The 26,460-nt window shown below is 42.5% G+C and overlaps 1 protein-coding gene and 1 long non-coding RNA gene across 3 annotated transcripts; both read right to left on the bottom strand.

Annotated features, from left to right (window-relative positions):
* Positions 1-2,620: 2,620 nt before the first annotated feature.
* LOC307268145 lies at positions 2,621-3,513 on the bottom strand. Its single transcript, XR_013845438.1, has 3 exons — positions 3,395-3,513; positions 2,855-2,939; positions 2,621-2,703 (listed from the first exon to the last, which is right to left on the bottom strand). It is a non-coding gene; the product is annotated as an uncharacterized lncRNA (long non-coding RNA).
* Positions 3,514-5,894: 2,381 nt separating this feature from the next.
* optn (optineurin) lies at positions 5,895-24,812 on the bottom strand. Of its 2 annotated transcripts, none has more exons than XM_080051016.1 (13): positions 24,704-24,812; positions 23,138-23,265; positions 22,571-22,752; positions 21,863-22,024; positions 21,099-21,283; positions 20,871-20,949; positions 15,737-15,852; positions 14,550-14,699; positions 9,767-9,851; positions 9,457-9,615; positions 9,204-9,346; positions 7,756-7,838; positions 5,895-6,815 (listed from the first exon to the last, which is right to left on the bottom strand). In XM_080051016.1, the coding sequence occupies exons 2-13, from the start codon at positions 23,259-23,261 to the stop codon at positions 6,703-6,705; spliced, it is 1,581 nt and encodes a 526-aa protein (XP_079907142.1). In that variant the 5' UTR covers positions 23,262-23,265; positions 24,704-24,812; the 3' UTR covers positions 5,895-6,702. The 2 variants fall into 2 exon arrangements, with proteins under 2 accessions (XP_079907142.1, XP_079907143.1); XM_080051017.1 differs by having other exon boundaries at positions 23,138-23,307; positions 24,704-24,807.
* Between the last annotated feature and the right edge of the window lie 1,648 nt (positions 24,813-26,460).

The following is a 26,460-nucleotide window of genomic DNA, read 5'->3' as shown; positions in this document are numbered from 1 at the left end:
TGTAATTTAGATAATTTCAATAATGGATGTAGAAATGCTGATGTACTAAAATGTGTAGTGGTCTTTATTCTTGTAGGAAAATAAGGATTGGTACTTATACCAACATCATGACTGGTAGCAATTCATAGTCACTAGGACTCTTGGTAGAACACCAGAACACAAACATGATAACAGACAGGTAGAACTCATGCTTCATGTTGGGATAATAATTCATGTTCCCAGAGTTGTCTGTTTATGTGTGACATGTTTGTTCAGGAACCTCTTTGCCTTGGTGTTGCCTGTCGTCTGGTGGGGGACAATGATGATGCAGAAGTAGCTGGAAGACACACAAAAATTGTATTCATATATATATATATATATATATATATATATATATATATATATACACTGCAAAAAAGCTTAACTGTAAATTGTTTCTGAATGGTTAGGTAGTAACAACAAGGAGGCTAATGTTTACTTACAACTCTGCACATGCTGTTTAGAAGGAGAGATGGTCAGCATTTCTCTCTCCAGCTCTTCATCTTCATCCATCACTGTGATGCAACAGACAAGAAGGAGAATGGTAAACGGTGCATGATTCAAGTTAATTCCATGTGGTGCTCTTATAAACCAACATGTACTGGTACATCTTTTTGTCAAAATAAACGGAAAACAAGACCCACCCATGGATCTGGCAGGAGCTGGTGAGGTGTGTGTTGAAGAGGAGCCAGAGGCTGACTGTAGCTTCTTCTGCAGATATCTTTTTAATTTATACATTTTTGTTCCAGGAGCACAGCTTTTTTATTATATTATATTTTATTATAAAGGATGCATAGCCATCATCCCTGCTTTCCCAAATCTCTCGCCAGGTGCCAAAACTGACTAGCTGGTCATCCTCTCCTGTTGCTGCTGCTGCTGCTGTCAAATCTGGCCTCTGTGATAGATAGTTTAGAAGTGCTTGGACTTGGCTAAAACTGAGGGCATACATTTCAAATGAAAGTAAGCTGTCCTTGCTGTGTCCCTCACCCATGAATACTCCTGCAGCCTCTTCCTTTTCTTTACTCCTGATTGGGTCAATTGTGTACCCGATGTCATTCTCCAGGAGCCAACGGAAAGATTTCCCTTTGTACTTTCCAAACTGTAGGATGTACTCTCCAAACACCTCTGCTCTGTCCGAGGCATCACCTCCTCTCTGACGGACCACAGTCAGGGCATTTTGTCTGACCACCTCCTCCTTCAACGGGGCAGACTTGTCCTGCAGTGCTGGGTTGTCCTTTAGTAGTTTTGCTGCTTCGGTTGGGTCCTGGCGGAGATACCCACGAGGACCAGTGCGGAATGAAACACTGATCCTCCCGGGGAAAAATTTTTGCTTTCGCATTTTTCTGTAATGAAAAAAATTATTTGGTTATTTAATATGTTAAAGAGAGGAATTGTTTTTTTTTAAACACAGGTGTTGGTAGGTATGGGCTCAATGGGAAGCAGGATTATTGTCAGAATATGAAGACTATTTGTGTCTGGATCTTGATTTCATGTCTGCTTTTCTTTATGTCCTATGTCCTGTGAGTGACAATGAGCTGTGTTTAGATTTGACTGTTTGAACGTCAACATGGCCATTTTAAGGTGAAAACCTTTGAACGTATGTAAACAGTCTCCTAGTAGAGATAAGATGACAGAACTTGGTGTAGTGAGTAGTGATACCCTTTGAACCTACTGTCTATACCTTTAAAGTAGATGTCTCAATTTCAGTGTATTTTCAACAAAAAAACTAAATTTAATTACCTCTCAGCATTTCCTACATTATTATATAAACGTGATTGGTGTAAAATAAAGCATGCATGACTGGTATATTAGACTTGTAGGCACAACATGACACAGTATGAAAATCCCTCAGAGTGGTTTGCAATGTAAAATAACAATATCAGCGTTTAACATATGACAGCTCAGTTAAACTGTCTATTGTGTGTGTTTTTTATTTTTAATCTCAAAGACAGAATGCATGATAGCGGGGAAAGTTACTTTCGTCGGTAACTTTATAATGGCGACTGGAAGCCGTCGACATAACGTTGTAGTAAGTGTAAACAGAACGAAAGTACACGATACAAATGAAGCACGTCCATTCGTAGCTGGTTTCATTCACTGTCTAGTCTGTTATCCACCGTCATTTTGACTGTTTGTGTAAAAAAGCACCCAGCGTTTATTTAACTTTAACCACAAAACGGTGAGACGTATTAATGGTAGTAAACGCCATACTCCCATATGTTAACTCACGACAATCATTAGAACTGTAAAAATGTAATTCCACAAACATCTGACGGCTCAATGTGGCAGTATAGTCGCCGTAATTCATTATACATTGCAACGGGCAACTTTAATACTGTTCACGTAAACAGGAAAACTTCAGACGGCGCTGAGATAAAATATCACTACAGGTCCGTTCATCATTGTTTAATTCATCATATCATAACGTTATAAAGTAAATCACTTACTTCTGAACTGTGATAGTCTCTTCAAGCGAGCTGCAGACAATTCAAACTCCAGGTGGAGGCTGATAGCCCCGCCCGCCCCCTGAGCCTGGAAGACAGATATGGTCTCCAGCTCCTTCTCCTTGCGGGACATCTCCTGCTTCATCAGATCGATCTTTTCCTGTTTGGAGACCAGGGCTTCTTCAGCAGCAGTCAGCTGACCCTGGAGCTGTTCCACCACCTCCCTCTGCACCAGCTGAGACTACAGGACCACAGGGCAACAGGTCAAAAATGCCTGGCTCTCTTTTTCTAATTGATAAATATTGGTATGACTGTATTAGGTTTGGGAGAAATCAGTTATCTTTTGCTAATATGAGAAAAAAATAGTTCCTCAATATGCTAGGAGAACTGACCTCTCTCTTCTTCTTCTCTTCTTTGAGTTCATTGTAGTCTTCAAACAGCTTGGTGTTGGCGTCCTTCAGCTGGGCCAGGTTGTTTCTGCGAGGGGAGGAAACAAATAAATATTGAAATGGTGGTTTTTGGTTCATCTGTCCCCATTATTTTGTTCTGGTTTTGTCCAAACGGGTTGATTTGTTTAAGCTGATCCAGTTGAATATCAGGGAAGCTGAACTTTTGTTATCCATGAATGAAAAATTAGGAGGGGGTAAGAGCAGAAAAGTCTTTAAACTTAAACCGTTTTGAACATGACCAATATTATTTGATTTGTATACGGGTTGCTTATATGCTGCAGAGGCTCCCATTTGTTTGTATTTTGAACGATAAGTTGACTTTGTGATTGTATTACTTTATCATGTTCAATACATTGACTAAATAAAAAAAGGAGATTAATCAATTCAGTGTATATGTGTGTGTGTGTCCGTCTGTGTGCGTGTGTATCCTCCTGTGTGCGTGTCCCTGTGTGTGTGTGTTAGTGTGAGTGTGTCTCTCTCTACCTCTCCTCTGCAGCCTTCCTCTGCTCCATCAGGTTCTGGGACTGCATGCTGTCCAGCTGCAGCTTGAGCCGGTCGTTCTCTGTCTGCACAGCCTGCTTCTCCACCAGCTGGGCCTTCAGTCACCACGTCCTGCACCACCTCCCGAAATCTAGCACAATGCACACCCATCAAGACCACTGGTGTATGGTAAACAAGAGTGTGTGCAAAATGACAATAGCCTTAGCACATCAAAGGCTGATTTTGGCACTGTTCCTTTACTTGATGGTTTGTGTGTTAAGATAAGGCAGTGTGGGCGTGGGCATGTGTGTGTGTGTGTGTGTGTGTGTGTGTGTGTGGGCCTAACCTGTCCTGCAGGTTCTTCTTCATGCCTTCTGCTTCACCCAACTTGCTCTGTGCCTGCTGCAGCTGTTGGAACAAATATAACGTAAAATCTCGGTCGGCGGTAGTAGTCAGGAGGTAGTAGTCATCCGGGTATTTTCAAGCATGCTAAATCTGACAACATGAATTGGGACATCCTAAATGTTTTTTCTACCAATCTAAATCAGAGTATTGGGATTGCAGGGTTGGCCTCAAGTCGTTTCCCTAACGCAGTTCAGCCTTGTCTCATCAAGGCTGACTCAAGCCAGGCCTGCATAGCCTCGCTTTTTGAACGCACCCCGGCTACATGAGAAGGCCCGATGAATGGATGAATGAAAAGATGATCAAAGGACTATGTACGCCTAAGGATGGAATTGTTTTCAAAGCGGTTCATAAATCTACATTAACACAGACAGAACTTATTATTTCACATTGAATATCATATAACATTACTCCACACATATCATACTGTAGGGGAGAACGGGGTTATATGTCACACGGGTTGGTTGTCACAATCGTTATATCTCGGAACCAGAAGGCGCTGTCTGTGAAATGTTGGTATGTAAATATCCAGAATTGGGATCAGAGGTCACCTACATAGTCTTCCTTGGAGTTAGACTGCTGAATTTGAGGTGAGTGGACTGTTTGTGTTTTTCATGTCAAATTGAAAATATTTAGCTCATCAGTATTTTTCTTCTAGGCTTTTACACAATGGGAATATAACAACACACTTGTTACCCATAAAAAGTGTGAAGGGTAAACTATAGTTTAGATTGTGGTTAGCAAGCTAATTAGTTGTCAGATGGTTGTTGGCCTTGATGCTAGCAAGAAATTCAAGTTGGGGTTGGTCGTCACATTTTTTGGGGGGTTAGTTGTCACATGTTATCCAAAGGAACCAAATGTGAGGGGTACACATTTCAAGCCAACACCGTAAGCTTCAATTTAATATAGGAATGACTATTGAAAGATGTTTAGGTAACTGCCTCACTAAAAATAGGTTTCTATTTCGTAAAGCGACTTTTAAAAAAAATCTAAGGACTTAAACTAAATATTTTTCCAGGATAAAATATGTTAAAAAAACATTATTTTCTTCTGGAAGATTTTGTTGCAACATTTGTCCCTGGGTAACTCAGGAGCCTATGTGGTTTGTTTATAAAGCAAAAAGATCCCTTTCAAAATAATTGTAAAATAAATGGTATGAATAATTATTAAAGGTCACATATTATGCTAAATGCACTTTTTAAATGTGTTCTAACATATCCATGGGTCCACGGTGTGCCTAGAGACTGCCAAAATATTTTAAAAAATAACAATCTCTCCTGTTCTCACTCTCCCCCTTTCTGAAACCCCCACCCCTCCCCCCCAATATACTCCAGTCAGAATTTTCCCCTTTTCTGACCTCACAAACTGGAAAGCCAGAAGCTTCCACTGTGCAGCCCACACCCCTATTTCTTATTGGTCCACGGCCCTGACAGACAGAGGGCGAGGCGTATCTGGCTTCGCTTCCGGACAGGGGGCGGGGGCAGCTCAAAGATTGTATATTTACGAGGGGAGCTGCAGCTCTTTTTAAAAAATAGGCCATTGTGAGATTATCTGAACATCAGCATAGTACAATAAATTATCTGAAAGTTTTTTTCAGCAAACAATTAAAGAAAAACGTATTAGGGACTACTAAGACCATATAATATGGTGTATAATAGTACCGAAAAGTGTATAATTTGGGAGCTTTAAGCAAATCATAACTGAATGAAAGGGTCACAGTTACTGTGGGGAGTTTCCTCTTGTTTTCTTTTCAATTTGTGACGGAGTATCCCACGTGCCACAGACACCCACTCTATAAAATATGTAAGGCTACATTTATTTTGAAACCCTTCAAATGCTAAAATTGTGGACAAAGAATGCGTAAACTAAGTTGCTACAGTGTTTACCGTTCTATTTGAAAATGATTTGTGACTGCAAAGTATCACAGACACTATGTATATAAATACTATTTCAAAAGGTTTCATATCATGTTAGCTCTACTGCACACTAACATGTACAGGATCATTTCATAATTTCAAATATCCACTGTGTTTTTCAAGCACTTAGAAATAGAAATACATCCTCCAAGTATTGTTTGTGTCAATATGACTCGTAGCAGACAGAAATTTGCAGATTTTATTTTCATACACAGAATTACAACATAGAATCAGTAGGCCTTTATAATCTACAGACGGCAGAGTCATCCACTTACAAAGGGTTCGCATAGGGTGACAGGTTGTATAACAAGTTAAATATATTACGTTGTAATTACCCAGTATCATCTGCAGTGTCAAAATCAAATATATATATATTCATATTAAAGTACATGGTGTATATGCTCCTTTTCCCATCAACACCTCATTTCAAGATAAAATATAATTTCCAAGCAAAAAATATAGACAGTTCTATTTTTATACCAGGTGGAACCCTGAAAATAATTGTTTTAAAGCCTTCAAGGGGGTAAACAACTTTAACGTGTGTATGATAGGTGAACAAACTTAATTGGTATCAAGGTGCAATTTCTCTTTTGATAGTCCAAACTTTTCATCTTCAGCATCTTCGTTACAGCAACAAACAGACTATGTGCCAGAGGACAAGGGCCCAAAACCGAAAAGATGTCTCACAATATTTCTCCTGTTCTTATCTTAATCTTTATAAAGTCTACTAAAATTTGACAAACTAGAGATGCAGTCTCGTGCCGACTTCCTTCTCAAGTCTAAAAAAAATCTCAAAACAGCTTTGAAGTCCTACATTTTGCTAAAAAAGGAGTGTTTCCCATCCTAGAGTGAATTTGACTGAGTTGATCATGGAACTATGAAGGGTTGTCTCAGGGGTATCCCAGAAGAGGTACAGGCCAAAGCAGAGGAAGACTCAGAATAAGGTGCTGATGTAGCGGGCTGTTGTTGGTGGATACTTGTCCTGATGTGGGTCTAGTTGATGCAGTCCATGATGTGGATCTGCAGTGAGTCCAGGTCTGGCAGGATCTCGTTGCACTTGGGACAGGCGTGTTCGGGAATGTTCCCCTGATGCTGCCAGTCGGTACCTGAGAGTCAGAGGAAACAAACATAACATGAACACACTGGACAGATGCTATCCTAAATGAAATGAACTACACCAAGGTCAAAAGACCCGGGTGCTCGGGTGGCGTAGTGGATAGAGCGCGTACCACATTTGCTCCGGCCTTCGTTGCAGTTGTCGCAGGTTCAAATCCGACCCGTGGACCTTTACTGCAGGTCATCCCCCCCTCTCTTTCTCTCTCTGTCTACCCATTTCAACTCTATCCAACTCTATCCAATAAAGCTTGAAAATGCCAAAAAATAATCTTAAAAAAAATTACTGAGCTGTATCTTGGTCAACTAATCACATGCTTCAGGTTATATTGCAAAAATGCTTAGGCGATAGGTTTAAGGAGTAGTGTGACATTTTGCGGAATACATAGACAAGCAGATTGATACAACTCCCATGTCTGTATGCTAATTATGGCACTAGAGCCAGCAGCCGGCTATCTTATCTTAGCACAGTGATTGGAAACAGAGGTGAACCTTTAGCCTGACGAAAGGCTACAAAGATAATCTGCTCACCATCTACTCACTAATAAGCATGTTTATCATATTGTTTAATCCATATACAGATTGGAATGTAAAAACGACAATTGGGAGAGGAGTTACGAACTGGAACTATTAAATATTATGATAGTATACAGAATCCAGGAAGTCACTGGCTCAGTAGAGAGATACTTTTAGTATTCCCCCTGCTTCCAGTCTTAATGCTAGCTAGGCAAAGTTAACCATCTGTTAGCTCTAGCCTCATATTTATCCAACATAAAAGCTGTATAAATTCTGTCATTTAACTTATTGCCCAAAATGCAGAACTATCTTTTTTATGGCTCTGTCGATTCAGGCAGAAGACTTTATACACAGCTTGATAGGAAGTGTGCCTGGAAGTCTACGCTCAGTATATAGAAAAAACAAACAAGGAAGTACCTCTTCCAACCAGACTAGCGCCTGCTCCCTGTGGACTTCCTCCCAGTGACACGTGTCTCCTCTGCATCTCGTTCAGAGCGCCCCTGTGGAGAAACACAAGACAAGTGCACTGTTAGAAATTTCCCTGTAAAAAAACATTAATCAACTGGCAGCAGGGTTGCCTTTATATTACTGTTAAATTAACATTATTTTACTGTCAATAAAATTGACAGGATTATACTGTTAATGAAGAAAAGGGATGAACCTGGACTAAATGTTTGTTATGTTGCTGTTTGCACCTTTAGCGAAGGGGATGTTGTATTTCATTGGGCAGATGTGTTTCATCCCTATATAAGTTTACTTTGTCCCCTATTTGTTAAAAGGCTAAACATAAACAGCAGCTTCTGTTTGTTACTTCAAGACACTTGTTACAATATATCAAGTTCAATGGAATGATTAATTTCTTTTGTAATTTGTCTCCTGAGTTGAACTAGGGATCTGGCTTAAGAGTTCCACAAACCGTGTTGTTATAACCAAAAAAACAACAGTTAGTTCACAAAGAGATGTTTTATTTAAACAAAATGCATAGTGAGGTAATGGAATGAAACATCCCCTTCACTGAGGGTGCAAATAGCAACATAACAAACGTTTAGTCCAGTGCAAGTCATTGTGGGAAAGCGGGCGTCTCTAAAATACACTTTGTTGTGCTTACTTGATTTATCGAAGGCAATCCGTTTCCTTCATTCTACTGAGTAACACAACTCTTCTTCAGTAAGTAAGACTAACTTGGTTTAATTATGTTAACTGCACTTTCCATTTCCAAGTATATATAACTCAACTTTAAGTAAACTTAACCAGAGGATATAAAGTAAACAACACTTTTTAGTTAAGATATGGATGGATGAGGATTAATGAAGAAAACTGTATAAGCTTCACATGTGCAGGGACCTCATGTCAAGTTGTCCCTTCCAAGTTTGATGGTAAATTAACAGGAAATTTCAGTATTTTTGAAAAACATTACTGTTCCGTAAAATAACAGCAAATGACTGTAATTTAACAGACTGCCTTTTATATTAACAGTTAAATGCTGTTTTTATAAATAACAGGTTAATGCTGTTTAAATCCTGCTGTAAATTTACAGCAATTGTTTACAGTGTGTGTTTACCTTGTAGTGCACTCTATAATAGCACTTTATGGCACTACACCAGTATGAATCCTACAACAAATGCAGAAATGTTTAAATCACACGCAGGGACCCTTTTAGGGTGCCTTTACATCTAACTAGATGGTAAGTTTCAAACAAACTCTGGTGTGTATGCTTATTTCTTTTAGCTGGTGCATTAGACTACAACCAGTACTATGTACACTTTAGAGCATTTACTGTATCTTCCTTTTTTAACCTTGGTCTGCACCACCTGAGCTGAACTACAGGTGTTAAGGCAAACTCAGTCTTGTGTATAATCCCGTACCTTCCCAGTGACTCCATCTCCTCCTGCAGATGGCTGTTCTGCTTCTTGACGTACTCCAGCTGAGTGGCCAGACGCTCCCTCTCCTCATGCAGCTTCTCCCTGGCCGCTCGCTCTGCGTAGAAGTCAGAGGAGTAGACCTCAGCCTGCACGGACAGAAACAGACGACCAAAATGTCTTTAGTATTTATTTATATTTAAGCCATTAAAAAAAGGAAATGTAAAAAGTCGTGAAACAATTCATCCCCCCTACTGACCTGAGCCTGGAAGACAGATATGGTCTCCAGCTCCTTCTCCTTGCGGGACATCTCCTGCTTCATCAGATCGATCTTGTCCTGTTTGGAGACCAGGGCTTCTTCAGCAGCAGTCAGCTGACCCTGGAGCTGTTCCACCACCTCCCTCTGCACCAGCTGAGACTACAGGACCACAGGACAACAGGTCAAAAATGCCTGGCTCTCTTTTTCTAATTGATAAATATTGGTATGACTGTATTAGGTTTGGTAGAAATCAGTTATCTTTAGCTAATATGAGAAAAAAAGGGTTCCTCAATATGCTACAAGAACTGACCTCTCTCTTCTTCTTCTCTTCTTTGAGTTCATTGTAGTCTTCAAACAGCTTTGTGTAGGCGTCCTTCAGCTGGGCCAGGTTGTTTCTGCGAGGGGAGGAAACAAATAAATATTGAAATGGTGGTTCTATTTCGTTCCTACTGACCGCCAGAGGCTGTGCTTTCAGCACTGGATGTTCCATCGCGCGCATGCGCAGGTCGAGATCTTATACCAAAATAGTCACCTGTGACACCTGGGTGACCCCGGGAATGTCTATATATTCCGGAAGTCACTCGAGGATCTGTTCCTTCTATCTTCTCGTGGACTAGCAGGTCACACACATTGTTGTGTGATAGTATACCAAAGGCTGCGACTTGCAATTCGTTCGACTTTGTGGCTCGGTTGCTCTCGCCTGAAGCCCGGTTGCATAACTTAATCGGATGCATATTTTAATTGGCTCGACAGTGGGCAGCTTAGGCCTTCCTAAAGTCGCTGTCACGGTTACTTTTAGGGGTGTCGCTCCATTGCTCTGGTGCTTGCGCCTGAAGCCAGGGTGAGTAGGCTACTAATTCAATTAGCCTAGCCTGCCAAATTGCTGACATGTTAAACAACCATAATTGTGACGCCTTCATGACCTCCCTACAGTGGAGAATGGCCATGACAAGTGCCCTGCAGGTCTCAGGGTTGAACATCTGAGGGAAGCACTGTCAGATAACCCATGCATGAACTGTAGTTCTGTACTGTAGTTCATGCCTCAGGCACTGAGGCTTCCTAGGTAGAATCTCTCCTACTAGCCTCCAACCAGCTCATGGTACCAGCGGCAGTGAATAACCTTGCGGCTGTGCATCCTTCCTACTAGCAGGGGATGACATGCTGTCCACAGCTGCGTCCTGTAATGTCTTACAGGTGGGCAGCTCGGCTAGAGGGTCAGCGTCCGTCCGTGACTTGCCAAGTATTGGGTTGGATGAAGCTCTGGTTTCATCTGCTCCTGTGAATGCCTTTTTTCGGCGGGCCCTCAATACTCCGTTTTCTCTGGGCCTCCCTTTGAGCCTTACTTCGCAGAGCTCCGTAGATGCTTGCCAGATTTAAGAGAGGCACCTATTTGCAGACCCATGGGGGAAACCATTGAAAGTGGAGCTCCACCGGATGCCACGCCCCGAACTCATTTCATTGGTCAGAATTGTAACCTACTCTGAATTTGTTGTCTTCTTTTTGTTTTACTGCCGGAGTTCACCTAGCGGTGAATAATAATACACAGTTTCCACCGGTTATGATGCTAGTACACAGTAAAATACGTCAGTTTGTTAAGGGTCCCAAGTGGCCAGGACGGTGGTAAAAAGTAGATGTTGAGGTAGAAGATGAATGAAGCAACGAAGCTTTGGGTACATCTTCCGAAATCCGTCTCTTTAATTCACAATTATCACAAGTAGGTCAATCACATAAAAATATCAACTCTTATAAATAAAACACAAAAAGTTGAACTTTTATCTTAGAAGTCCTGGAAACAAATGCTTGTCTTTTCCTCTTAAACGAAGCTGTAAATAGCCTTTACGTAGTGTCAGTTGGAGTCTTGTTGCAGCAGTGCAGGCTAATGCTAACTGTGTTCGGATTAATAAACCTATTGTATTGTAGCCTATCTCATTCTGCGGCTGCACGCGATCGTTACTGTTCACTTCACAGACGAGCCTCGTTAAATAGCCTAATATGAACATAGGCTATTTATGTCTGGTTGAAATGTAATTCTGCGGCTGCACACGATTGTTACGTTCATTTGCGTGATCACAAAGTCACAGACGAGCATCGATCGTGCAATAGCCTAATATGAATATAGAAATGATATAATAATTAAAACTGTGATCACTAGAGGACAAGGGATCTGGTAATAAATCAATCAGGATCTAGCATGGAAACTGTCACCTTATGTGTCAGACGTTAATGCCTTTCACCCCGCTTTTTAAAATGAGCTGTTTATTTTAATGTGGTGGCACTTTTTGTGTTTCATTTATAAGAGTTTATATTTGTATGTGATTGACCTAGTGTGATAAATGTGAATTAAAGAGACGGATTTTAGAAGATTTACACAAAGCTTCGTTGCTTCATTCATCTTCTACCTTAACATTTTACCACCGTCCTGGCCACGTGGGACCCTTAACAAACTGACGTATTTTACTGTGTACTAGCACCATAACCGGTGGAAACTGTGTATTATTATTCACCGCTAGGTGAACTCCGGCAGTAAAACAAAAAGAAGACAACAAATTCAGAGTAGGTTACAATTCTGACCAATTAAATGAGTTCGGGGCGTGGCTTCTGGTGGAGCTCCACTTTCAATGGTTTCCCCCATGGGTCTGCAAATAGGTACTCTTGAGATTTAAGGGCTCTCTCCCATCACACTAGTGACAGCAGAGCTCTGGCAGCCATGCACAAAGCTGATAGATAGGGCTTGGACTGGTTAGCTCCGATTGAGCCTGCTATAGCATCCCTGGTTGTCTCCCCAGATGAGGCTCTGAGAACCGATGTGCGCTGTCCTCGGCCCCAGTGCCAGATTACAGACGACCTCCTTACTAGGAGTTACGACATTGCTGCCCGTGTGGGACGTCTTGGGAATTAGCTTTTTCACATAGTCCTGGCTTGGTCGCAAACCATACAGGGGTCAGGTGCCGGTCACTCAGCACGGACCCTCAGTGATGCTTCACTGCAGACTTTGCATTATGACTTCGGGAGCTAGGCAGGTTGATGCCAACTGTGACGTGGCGCGCCGCCAGGGTTGGCTGGCGCAGTCGTCCCAGTCGGAGGTGTGTCGACAGACCCTCCATTCTCTTCCAGTGATCCCAGGGGCCAGCAAGTGTTCAGGTTGACCAGGCTAGACAGTAGTTGCACGCTGCGACGTGCACCTCTGCCTGATTCCAGGCCGGGAACCTCTGTGGTACCCCGTGCCAATAGCTTCAACCACATTCAGGTGGACAATCAAGGGGCCCGTGCTTCTCAGCACATTCTGAACAGCGCCGTAACACCACGCTACGGTCTGCATTTCAGGTGCCAGGAGGTCGGCGTCCAGCCGCCGCCCTCCCCCAGAGTCCATGGGGGTGCTACTCGATGCTCGGTAGGTTCTACTCAACCTAATTTCAGGTACCAAAAAGTGGGGCGGGTTCGCCCCGTTCTGGACTAAGTGGGCGGAATCAGTGCCTCACGGTTCTTCCTTGACACATACTGCGTGTTGCAGGTGTCCTCCATTCTATCGCTCAGGCGGACTGGGTTGTGTCAATAGCCCTGAAAGACGCTACTTTCAAGTCCCTACTGCCCAATGTCACAGGTGGTCCTCCCCTTTGCATTTCTGGGCAAGGTGTACCAGTTCAGGGTTCTTCCGTTTGGGCCGTGCCTGGCTCTGCGTATATTAAACAGTGTGTGGCAGCATCCCTGTCACCATTACAGCTCAGCGGTATGGTGTACTGCCATACCTAGACAACTGGTTGATCATTTCGCCCAACTCAGGAGCAGGCGGTCAGGGACACAGCCATGCTCCTCAGCCATGGGAACAGGCTTGGCCTTACGATCAATCTTACAAAGGGCAACCTTACACCATGTGTTGGGTTGTGAATTACTTGGGGCTGGTGCTCGACTCGGCGGCCATGCAAGCCTTCCTTTCTCCAGAGCGCGTAGCTAACATTCGGCAGCTACTACAGCACTTCATGCTGGAATACAGCCTCTTCCTTCGACTGATAGGTATGCTGACCTCGGCATCCATGAGGGTCCGACTAGGCCTTCTCAAATTGAGTTCTCTTCAGATCTGGGCGAATGGTCTCCACTTGGACCCCAAGTGGCAGAGACGCAAGATGGTCAGGGTGTCTGGGCAGTGCCTTCGGGCCCTCAGACCCTGGAGAGCGAGGGCATCCCTGATTGCAGGGTCAACCCTTAGGGAGGAATCTCCCGGCATGAGGTTGTAGAGACAGACGCCTCCTTGTCAGGCTGGGGCGCAGTTGCACAACTGTCGGAGGCCAGTGGGATGCCCAGCAGAGACTGGAGCATGTCATAGGCTGGAACTCCTTGCAGTGGCTCCTGATAGCCAGGACCCACTGTTGACGTATTGCGACCAGTCAGAGGTCCATACCTTTTTACGTTCAAGGGCACTCTCCGCTATATGGCTCTATGCAAACAGGTGGAAGTTGTTTTCACGATAGTGCATGGCACATGGCGAAGTCCAAGGGACTTGCTCATTGAGAGTGATACTACACTTTCTGCAGTCTGTGTGGGCAACAGGAGAGCTGCTTCCACCCGGCGCGTTTATGTGGCTGCGATATCAGCCGCACATGCAAGGGTGGATAACCAGACGGTAGGGTCCCACTACCTAGTCAGGCAGTTACTGAAGGGAGGCCAGAGGCTTCATTCAGCCACCATGACCCCTGAGGGCACCATCAGGGGACTTGCAAGTAGTCCTGAGGGCCTTAGGTCTACCCCCATTTGAGCCGCTGACTCAGGCAGACCTTTTTAAACTTAAACCGTTTTGAACATGACCAATATTATTTGATTTGTATACGGGTAGCTTATATGCTGCAGAGGCTCCCATTTGTTTGTATTTTGAACGATAAGTTGACTTTGTGATTGTATATTACTTTATCATGTTCAATACATTGACTAAATAAAAAAAAATATTAAATGATTATGTGTCCCTGTGTGTGTGTATCCCCCTGTGTGTCTGTGTGTGTGTGTCAGCGTGTGTGTGTGTGTGTGTGTGTGTCCGTGTGTATCCTCCTGTGTGCGTGTCCCTGTGTGTGTGTTAGTGTGTGTGTGAGTGTGTCTCTCTCTACCTCTCCTCTGCAGCCTTCCTCTGCTCCATCAGGTTCTGGGACTGCATGCTGTCCAGCTGCAGCTTGAGCCGGTCGTTCTCTGTCTGCACAGCCTGCTTCTCCACCAGCTGGGCCTTCAGAGTCACCACGTCCTGCTCCACCTCCCGACATCTAGCACAATGCACACCCATCAATACCACTGGTGTATGGTAAACAAGAGTGTGTGCAAAATGACAATCGCCTAAGCCAGTGCTTCTCAAATGGTGGGGCGCGCCCCCCTGGGGGGGCGCCGTGAGTTGTCAGGGGGGGGGGGGGGGGCACGGGTGGCCTTGATTTCCAACTGACCTGGCAAGCGCGATGTGTGCTTGTGTATGGTCATAAACGCGCGAAAGGCCGCGATTTGCAGTAAATAAATGTCCACATGTGTCTCCAAGTGTCTGTGTAGGCTATTTAAAAAGAAATCAAGCAAGTAGACTAATAATAACATTAATGAATTATAGGTTATCGCATCACAGAAGGCATATTGGCCTATAATGATAAAAAACACCACCTTAACTATGTTTACAGTTTAAAAATGTTTTGAATGAAATGCTAACCTCAGTGAATCTTTTGCTCTTGTTTCTCTGTCCTGAGATTCACACAGACTGAGTAGTCTTGTTTAAATGTTACAAATTGAGCTAATAAACTGAACTTCAATTTTTTTTTAAGTTGCTGCAGAAGTTATCTCAGCTAATTTTATAATCTAACATCTAATTTGATAATAAGGTGATTGTATGCAGAATGCTCGTGCCAGAAACTCATACAGTGGTTTTGTAAAGATAAATAAATAAATATTAGCAGGTTCTCAACAGTATTTCAATTTGGTAGGGGCGCGAAAAAATTTCTGTCCCCTAGGGGGGCATGACAGAAAATAATTAAGAACCACTGGCCTAAGCACATCAAAGGCTGATTTTGGCACTGTTCCTTTACTTGATGGTTTGTGTGTTAAGATAAGGCAGTGTGGGCATGTGTGTGTGTGTGTGTGTGTGTGTGTGTGTGTGTGTGTGTGTGTGTGTGTGTGTGTGTGTGTGTGTGTGTGTGTGTGTGTGTGTGTGTGTGTGTGTGTGTGTGTGTGTGTGTGTGTGTGTGTGTGTGTGTGTGTGTGTGTGTGTGTGTGTGTGTGTGTGTGTGTGTGTGTGTGTGTGTGTGTGTGTGTGTGTGGGCCTAACCTGTCCTGCAGGTTCTTCTTCATGCCTTCTGCTTCACCCAGCTTGCTCTGTGCCTGCTGCAGCTCTTGGAACAGCGACCGCATCTGAGAATTCAGATTTGCCACCTCGGACTCCGCCTGAAATATTTTGCACAGTGACACTAGGGTTTTACCATAAGGAGAACTAAAGACAAAACAAACATCAATGGACCTATGCCAGGAGGGGTATTCCATCAAAGTAGCTCAAGAAAGCCAGGCCTACCTGAATAAGCTAGGCTGATACTATCCTCATCTCCAAATTGCATGCTATTTTTTACTATTTTACACACTACAGCTTATCACAAAAATAATCTAGTTACCATATGCATTAGGCACACAATTGGGACACATTTGTACTAATGTATGAATGGCTCCTGGAACCTGCCTCTGGTTTATATATCCGCATCATTGCTGGTTATTTTCATACACCGATTACGGTGCCCACTGGATTGTTGGTCAAAATCATCTGACTCAGAATTCTGATTTCAACACAAAAATCTCGGTCGGAGGTAGTAGTCATCCGGGTATTTTCAAGCATACTAAATCTGACCACATGAATTGGGACATCCTAAATCTTTTTTTACCAAATTAAATAGCAGAGTATGGGGATTGTGTCTAATCAAGGCTGACTCAAGCCAGGCCTGCATAGCCTCGCTTTTTGAACGCACCCCGGCTACATGAGAAGCCCTGATGAATGGATGAATGAAAAGATGATCAAAGGACGGCCCATTTCCCATAATGCCTTGCTCTGGACAGAATGTTGGGTTGTGTTCCGAATCGCAAACTCTTTCTTTTTTCTATTCTACATACTACATCCGACGATAAAAATAATCTAGTTAGGATGCAGTAGGCATACTATTGGGACATACTTTTACTCTCTTATTTCATCATAACATGGCGCCTTGATCTTGCCTCTTGCTTTTATATCCGGTGCATCCCCGTTTGTTTTCATATGGAGGCTTCGTCGATGTGACGTCACTTCACGTGCGCATTGGATTGTGGGTCAGAATCGCCCACGTCACATCGACGAAGCCTCCATATGAAAACAAACGGGGATGCGACGGATATAAAAGCAAGAGGCAAGATCAAGGCGCAATGTTATGATGAAATAAGAGAGTAAAAGTATGTCCCAATAATATGCCTACTGCATCTTAACTATATTCTTTTTATCGTCGGATGTAGTATGTAGAATAGAAAAAAGAAAGAGTATGCGATTCGGAACGCAACCGTTATGTTGTAGTTTAGCCTTGAGGGAGGGGGCTGTTTCATTTCCTGAAGATAGCTGTGTCCTTCCTTGATTGATCAAATGTACCCCTGAGTTGTTCAATAACAAAAGAGTTGAAGTACAAACAAACTTACAATTCAGCAATGTTCTAAGGTGTTTTCATCTTATTATATGATAGAACAGTATACAGTAGAGCGGATAGAGTGACGTCATACGTCAAAGGTTCTAGTGGTAGCCTGTCGATGGTATTTATAATAAAGATTTCGTATGACACAATGATCTTTTAAACTCATTGTATGCACAGCACTTGGAGTAGCATTTGATGTGTAACTTGTGTTATATAGCCTAAATGAGATTTTACAAATTATTTCAATTTGCAAACAACAGAAGTTGTGAGTGACGATTTTTATGATCTATGTTAATTTTCTACTTGATCCTGTTTGATAGAATCACTATCTATGGATAGAATATCCCCCTCCCCCTTGGTTATTCTGAAGCCGTAGACGAATGCACAGAGATGAGACTCCATCAGAGCTATTTTTTGAGAGCAGCGGAGAACTCAGATTCACAGCATTAAAAATCTCTGAAAATCTCTGGAGATGTCCAAAAAAGGAAAAACCACTGATAAGGCAATGGAGGAAGACAAAGTTTTTGCGGAAGAAATGAAAAAACAGTTGGCAGACTTGAAGAAAGGAATGTTGGCAGATTTGAAGAGAGAAATAAAAAGTGAGAGGGAGACGGAGCGAGCACTGCGGAAGGCTGAACTGGCTGGGATTGTTGACGAATTGATTGGGCGTTTTGATGTAAAAATCAAAGAGAAAGTTGCTGCTGGTCTGAAGCCACTGATGATCGAATTGAAGGAACTTCAAGCCGTCAATGTGAAGAAAGATCAGCTCTTGAAAGAGCTTGGAGATAAAATTGATGATCAAGAACAACAAGCAAAAAACAGAGATGTGATAATAACTGGAATGGATATTAAACCAAGGTCGTATGCAGGTGCCGGGAATGGAGAAGAAGAGGGCGATACAGGGAATGTAACGGTGGAAAAACAAGTGGCAATGTTTCTGAGAAGCAAAGCCATTAATCTGGATCTAGAGAACGTGGAGTCCTGTTTACTTCTCCCGAAGGGGAAATTCGCCAAAAAGCGTGCTGTCATTCTGAAATTTGTGAGTAGAAAGCATAAGATAAATCTGCTCAGTCAAGGCAAAAAGCTTAAAGGTGAACAAATTGGAATGAGTGAAAATTTAACCAAGAGAAAGGCTTATCTGGCCTACCAAGCGAGAGGGTTAAAAAAATGTGGACAGGTCCAATAAACTTGGACGAGAGATGGAAGAATCTTCATCAAAATGAATGGAGCTACACCCGAAGAAGCCAAAATTGTGCAAATCAAAACGGAGGAGGATTTGGATCAATTCCGGAGGGACGAGGATTAAAGAAGGCAAAAGCATGGACTTTGAACTAAAGGGATTTAAACTGGTTTGTGTCAAAATATAAGGTTTGAAATCGTAAATAAAATGTGCTCTGCTATTGATAACCTAATGGAAGGTGTGACTATTGAAATTCAAATGAAAGATAAATGTTAATTATCAGCTGTGTGTTCAGAACAACCGATTCATAATTGGAAGACTTTCTCTGACTGAAGAATTTGTAAATACACTGCATGTTATGGGACTGTAGTCGAGGTCAGCAGACACACTGACTGTTTTGAATACTTTTGCAGATGTGTTTAGACTACTAGAGAAGAAATGGACAAGGCCATATCTGCATTGTCACAGGCAGAGAGGAAAATAGAGACCTAAAATTATCTGTGTATTAGAATGAATCTTCTTAAAAAAAAAGAAAAAAAAAATTTCTAACTGTAGTAGCTGTGTATCTGTGTATCTGAATCTTATGGCAGTGGGGGCGGGACCCGATAAGCCTTTGGCTTCTCCTGCTTCCCTTCGGACGATAACACAAAGTAATATGTACAGTATCTCACAAAAGTGAGTACACCCCTCACATTTCTTCACATTTTTCTTTATATCTTTCCATGGGACAACACTGAATAAATGACACTTTGATACAATGTAAAGTAGTCAGTGTACATCTTGTATAACAGTGTAAATTTACTGTCCCCTCAAAATAACTCGACACACAGCCATTAATGTCTAAACTGCTGGCAACAAAAGTGAGTACACCCCTTAGAAAAAATCTACAAATTGGGCCCAAAGTGTAAATATTTTGTGTGGCCACCATTATTTTCCAGCAGTGCCTTAACCCTCTTGGGCATGTAGTTCACTAGAGCTTCACAGGTTGCAACTGGAACCCTCTTCCACCCATTTATGACAGCATCACAGAGCTGGTGGATATTAAAGACCTTGCGCTCCTCCACCTTCCGTTTGAGGATGCCCCAAATATGCTCAATAGGGTTTAGGTCTGGAGACATGCTTGGCCAGGCCATAACCTTTACCCTCAGCTTTTTTAGCAAGCCACTGGTCGTCTTGGAGGTGTGTTTGGGGTCGTTATCATGTTGCAATACCACCCTGCGGCCCAGTTTACGAAGGTTGAGTGCACATGGTCAGCGTCGTACACAGAAGTTGGCTTTGGAAAATAGACGTATGAGTGCTGCCAGCATTGCTGAAGGGCTTGAAGGGGTGGGGGGTCAACCTGTCAGTGCTCAGACCATACGCCGCACTCTGCATCATACTGGTCTGCATGGCTGTCATCCCAGAAGGAAGCCTATTCTAAAGATGATGCACAAGAAACCCCACAAAAAGTTTGCTGAAGACAAACAGACTACGGACATGGATTACTGCAACCATGTCCTGTGGTCTGATGAGACCAAAATACATTTATTTGGTTCAGATGGTGTTAAGAGTGTGGAGCGGCAACCAGGTGAGGAGTACAAAGACAAGTGTGTCTTGCCTAGAGTCAAGCATGGTGGTTGGAGTGTCATGGTCTGGGGCTGCATGAGTGCTGCCAGCACTGGGGAACTACAGTTCATTGAATTCTAACATGTACTGTGACATACTGAAGCAGAGCATGATCCCCTCCCTTCATAAACTGGGCCGCAGGGCAGTACTGCAACATGATAACGACCCCAAACACCCCTCCGAACGACCACTGGCTTGCTAAAGAAGCTGAGGGTAAAGGTTATGGACTGGCCAAGCATGTCTCCAGTCTTAAACCCTATTGAGCATCTGTGGGGCATCCTAAAACGGGAGATGGAGGAGCGCAAGGTCTTTAATATCCACCAGCTCCTTGATGTCGTCATGAATGGGTAGAAGAGGGTTCCAGTTGCAACCTGTGAAGCTCTAGTGAACTACATGCCCAAGAGGGTTAAGGCAGTGCTAGAAAATAATGGTTGCAAAACAAAATATTGACACTTTGGGCCCAATTTGGACATTTTTTCTTAGGGGTGTACTCACTTTTGTTGCCAGCAGTTTAGACATTAATGGCTGTGTGTCGAGTTATTTTGAGGGGACAGTAAATTTACACTGTTATACAAGCTGTACACTGACTACTTGACATTGTATCAAAGTGTCATTTATTCAGTGTTGTCGCATGGAAAGATATAATGAAATATTTGAAGAAATGTGAGGGGTGTATTCACTTTTGTGAGATACTGTATGAATATGCAATGAGAAAATTATGTATTATGTGTAATTGTCCGGAAGAATAATAATAAACAAATAAATAAATAAATAAATAATATATACTTGTTTTACACAGTTCAAACTAACTGCCTATGTACGCCTAAGGATGGAATTGTTTTCAAAGCGATTCATAAATCTACATTAACACAGACAGATATTATTATTACAGATTGAATATCATATAACATTACTCCACACAGATTACACTGTATATTTCCTGCTTCAGCCAGTCGAAGTACTTTCACTAGTGTAAATACCTTGTCCTCTTTGGCAGAATCCTCCTTTGTCTGTGTTGATACATGCACATCACTCTTACTCTTCTCCAGCTCTCGAATTCTGTTGGATCATTTGTTTCGGAAACACATTTCAAAGAGTTGAGACATGTATTAAAAAAAAAACAAAGCAACAAAAATCTAGACAAAGCAGATGGGAGTACTGCCAAATAAATGAATGTTGCAGTGCTCCTTTAAGTCCCTGTCCTCTACCTGTCAGCGGAGGCCTGCAGCTGGGCCTGTAGTGTCTCTGCGCGCTGTGTCTCGTTCCTCAGTGACTGGAGGAGCTGGCTGACGGTGGTCTCTTCGCTCTCCAGGCGCGACGCTGTCATACTCAGGTCCTGATGTCTGCTGTGCTCTGATCCACACACATCGTTCACACCCTCCACGCCTCCATCCTGTGACAGAGAGAGAGGAACGCCCACACTATGGTTACACCCATGTGCTATTTCAACATAATAACAACAAGTCAGGGTGCCTCCCTAGGGAGGTGTTCCAGGAGCGTCAAGCTGGAAGGAGGCCTCGGGGAAGACCCAGGACTAGGTGGACAGATTATGTCTCCACGCTGGCCTGGGAACGCCTCGGGATCCCCCAGTCAGAGCTGGTTGATGTGGCCCGGAAAAGAGAAGTTTGGGGCTCCCTGCTCAAGCTGCTGCCCCCGCGACCCGATTTCGGATAAGCGGTTGAAGATGATGATGATGAACAACAAGTCAAGTAGACACACACTGTCATTTGGTGAATCAGCCCCTTTGTTCCACCAATCAGATTCCACTTCACAAATTCTTAGTCAGGGTCACACCCCCTTATATACTGTACTATACTGTACTGTGTGTGTGTGTGTGTGTGTGTGTGTGTGTGTGTGTGTGTGTGTGTGTGTGTGTGTGTGTGTGTGTGTGTGTGTGTGTGTGTGTGTGTGTGTGTGTGTGTGTGTGTGTGTGTGTGTGTGTGTGTGTGTGTGTGTGTGTGTGTGTGCTCACCGAGACTCTTATGATCTCAATGAAGGAGTCGTCCTGTGAGTCCTGCTCGGCCTTCAGCTGCAGCTCAGAGTTCATGGCCACCAGGTCGTTCTTCTCTGCCTGCAGGCGAGCAACCTGGGCACGGAGGCCCTCCAGCTCTGCAATCTGATTGGCTGACAGCGTCTGGAGAGATGACATACAGTACCCCGTCACATTTACAGAATATTAAAAGGTTTGAAGAAGTCTTAGTTTGGTTACAATGCAGTTACACAGAAGCTTAAAGGTGGAGTCAGGGATTCTGGAGAACACTTGTTGTCAAAGCCAGTGAATATCTCCTCATGATCCACTACCTGTATGTACTTTGTGTGCGCTGAAAAATAAACAGTGTTAAATAAACATCCTAGGCTCTGTAAACGGGCATGTTGCTAGCAACGGTGGGCGCCCTTTGTTTACATACAGCCCAGGCTGTGTATTAAAGCCAGACTTTTTTTTCAGAGTGCAAAACCAGTACGGACAGGTAACGTATCATGAGGAGTTATTCACTGATTTTGACAAAAAGTGATTTTGACAACAAGCTTTCTCAAGAATGGCTGACTCCGCCTTCAAATTTAGTGCTACTTTATGCAAAATGAGCCACATAGAGTACAGTCTCATCAGGAAAAAAAAACACAATGTAATGTTATGCATATCATTTAGAAGCACTATTAACAGGGTATAGCGTCTCCCCACCTTGCCCTCCTCCACTAGCATCCTGCTCAGCTCCTGGTTCTGGAGGGTCAGGGTCTCTATGCGCTCCTTAGCCTCCTTCAGTCTGCTCTCCAGGAACTCCCTCTCCTCCCGCTGCTTCTCCCTCCACACAGACAGGCCCTCGAAACGCTCCTTCATCGACATGTTGGTCTGTTGCAGGGCCTCTGAGGGAGAGAGGGAGGGAGGGAGGGAGAGAGAGAGGGAGAGAGAAGGGAGAGAGAGTGGGGGGGAGGGAATTCAGTGCATTCAAATGATATTACACATTGTGCTAACTGCTAACCACATCATTTGAATCATGACCGTTTCGATAGCTTCATTGTCTCTATACACTACAACTCTCACACTCCATTCTACCTTCAGCAGTGCACTGACCTTTGAGCCCTAGACAATAAGGGCCAGACTTGATAAGAGTATTAAGGAAGGGAGGGAACATAGGCTACTTCTTTGTTGTGGCATCGAGCAACAAATTTAAAGCTCAAATTAAAAAATTTAAAATTCCACACTATCTATCCATAGTCCTCTAGCCATACACCTGACCTATAGGCTCACCTTTGAGTTCCCTGTTCTCCTGGATGAGGATGTTCATTTGCTGCAGTGTTTCCTCCAGCGTGCCAGCTGATTGGACCGGGGAGCGAGAGATGTCTCCGTTCACCATGGGGCCTCCGGACGCCATGACGCTGACAGGAAGACACGGTTAAAAAGAGCCACACGTACAGAAGCTGGAAGAAAAGAGTGTGCTCTGTCATGCTGTCTGTGTGTATTGCTGATTGCTCACTTAAAATACTGGAAACATTTCTAGAAAATTAGGTCTCGTGTTTTACAGATACATCTTCAAAAAAAATCAAAATACGGGATCATGTGCCTATTTGAAAATGTATACAACAGGGCTAACAATGAGGTTCGTCACAGCGTGTTTTTGGTGCTACCACTAGAGGGTGTAAAAGCTTATGTTTTACAATTCTACACCGTGTTTAAAAGGTGCAGTATTTATTAAGGTGTATTTTGGGGTTATCTAGTGGTGGGATTCTAGATTGCAACGCTCGTAGTATTTACAACGACAAGAAGCTAGTTACTAAAGATGGCATCATCCACCATTGCCTCAAGTCTTTCCACATTATCAAGTGATGAGGTGAAGATGTATTTTAGTTATTTATTCTATAGTAGCCGACTTCTTCTTGGTCTTCCAACAGGTGCATTTCGAACACCCACAATGTATAAAAAATACTATGTTGGTATACAAGTCTCATTCTAAGGGGGAAAAAAATATGTTTTCAATCGATTATACACTAATTAAAACATACTTATATAAATATAATATATTATATCAGGTCTGGAAAACGCCAGTTCCATTCCCACACTGTACCTTTAAGGTTGCAGAGATTCCCTCATGTTATGGGAAAATGTAACATTACCACACACACATATTATGAATATCGAATATAAATATTCGAAAATGATTTCAATTAGATCTCCAATGACTTTCTTCGAGTTTTGTAGTCTGGAAAGTAAAATCCGGTGAATAAAATGAGTGAATGACTCCATGCTGACATGTCGTGACTAAGAGCTTGAGCATTCAGCAGCAGAAAGCATCCATCCAGAGAGAAACAGAGCCATCTATCTCACCGGCAGGTCACATGATTTAATGACATTACAATAACAGAGCAGAAGCTAAGCTATTCACACTGAGGGCTGTGTCTGTCTTCTCTCAGTGACTTACTGAAAAACCATCACACATTCAAAACAACAGCAGGCTATCTAGGCCTATAATATTAAACTAGCCTATATCGGGGCAAAGTGTAACTCGGGAATAGCCGAATAGGCTATAACTGGGAATAACAGTGGGATAAAAGATAGGCTACTTTAAAACCACCACTGGACACAACAGACGCAGTGTCACTCTGTGGAAATTATAATAAAAGGATATTACTTTTGAATATGTGGTCGTATACTTTTAGTTTCACTTTCTTCGGGTGGGCCCTATCTGAAGTAGCCTATGACTCTTTGTAAATAGTGAAAGTTACCAGTAACTTACACAACACGGACGTGGTCTAACCCCGAGCCAAACTGCGTCACAGCAAACGTTTTTAAAAAAAAAGTAGAAATGTTTAAACTCACCTGCTGTCCACTCCGAAACTAAACACAGTCTGGACCTTCACTCCAAAACAACATAAACACTCGGAGAGACGGCGAAATGTGTCGCTCAACCTTGTACAGCTGCTTCTGGTCTGTAGTGACGTCAAGTCGCGGGTGGCAACAGGGCACTTCCGGTCATTTCTTTCTAAATAAAACCACACTTTGACAAAATGTGTTGCAGAAAACAAGAATTGAGAATTGCTGTGCTTTTGCAAATAAATTCATTTACGTTTGAAATGACTGTTTTAGAGTAAAACAATATATAAGCTCTATCATTTTGTATTTATTGGCCCAAAATAGCTATAACTTACCTGTAAATGCTAAATTAGGCCACATTTTTAAAATGGGCAACAACATACAAAAAAAACAATGAGATAGGACAGAGAAATGCAACTAGTAAAAAATAAAAGATAAACAAATAGAAACATCTAATACAAAATCCCACTTCCTAACCTTATCCTTAACCATTTATACAATAATTAACTTCACTAAACCCCACATTTAGGCAAACAATTTCTAACTCTGTAAGCTATGTTCAAAGGTTTCATGTAAGTCATGAAGAAGACAAACATTTAGATTATTTAAATTTTTGATCACTTTGACCAGAATATGAGGCCTATTTTTCATATAGCCCTCATATAAACAATCAAATGAAATCTGAAACTAACCTGGCTATTGTACATGAAGATGCAATCAATGGTTAAGCTAAATGTAGCCTGCGTCATTAATCATTATTCAATCAGAGATGATGAATAGAATCTCACATTCCATGAGCAATTATTTTCATCATTTGTTTATTCATCCCACTACTTTCATATTGCTGAGAGTTTGAACTTTGAGGTCATCTTAAATCTTCAAATATGGGCATTTGTTTTGAAGGATCATTTCGCTTACTTCCTGTGCCCATTGGCCAGCTTGTCGCAAAAGCAGACCTGTTTTGGGAGGATTTAAAGCAGGTTTTTATTTCCTCGAAATGACGTCGCAGAGCAGCGCACAGATCTGAGTGCAAGTATCCTCTGCGCATGAGCAGGGCCGCCGTGTGGACAGGTTCATCCGCATGTTTTACATGTTAGTGACAGGCTGGCCGGACATCCACTGTCACCGGGAATTCCCTTCAGGAGTCACCTTGCACTTTGAGATTGAGAATGGAAAAGGAAAGAGTGGTACTTACCTAACCAGCTCATATAGCTTGCGTATTATAGGACTATCAGGTATAAATAGTTATAATTGAGATAGGCCTATAATTCATCCTGATTTAAAAATACACAAAACAAAAAACACAAAGGGCCTGCTTTTTTTTCTTCTTCTTTTTTCCATGGTCCTAACCTTTTCACAAAATGGCCTGGTAAGACAAATAGGCTATACAATAGAATATTAAAGCATTTATTTAAAGTATTCAAACAATAATATACCCAGTATGTTATGTATACAAAATAAGAAATATAGACTTATACATGCACTTCACGTCAATGTCCACTAGAGGGCACTGTTGTCTGAAGAATAAAAAATCAGCTGTAAATAAAAATCAACACTGAAATGTTTGGGTGAGGTTAAACCAAACCGAACAGTTAGCACTAATATCCTGAATAATGTCCCAATGATAGCATATCTGTATCATGGCCTGAAGCCAGCATGTCTAATGGAGAATAGAGAATAGACTCCACATAGAATCCTTACATCACCTATTCTGACACTTCAGGATTGCTGTGGTTCTGTGGTTGGTGCAGCAACCAGGTTTG

Source organism: Ammodytes marinus (genome assembly GCF_949987685.1).
Source record: "Ammodytes marinus genome assembly, chromosome: 22".
NCBI classification, from domain to species: domain Eukaryota; kingdom Metazoa; phylum Chordata; class Actinopteri; order Uranoscopiformes; family Ammodytidae; genus Ammodytes; species Ammodytes marinus.
This window is presented reverse-complemented; position numbering and strand designations above follow the sequence as displayed.

Coding starts and splice junctions, on each gene's coding strand:
- optn (XM_080051016.1), bottom strand. CDS start 23,261: ATGGCGTCCGGAGGCCCCATGGTGAACGGAGACATCTCTCGCTCCCCG. Junction 22,025..22,570: donor TGCTAGTGGAGGAGGGCAAG/GTGGGGAGACGC, acceptor TCATCTCTCCAG/ACGCTGTCAGCCAATCAGAT. Junction 21,284..21,862: donor TTGAGATCATAAGAGTCTCG/GTGAGCACACAC, acceptor TCTCTGTCACAG/GATGGAGGCGTGGAGGGTGT.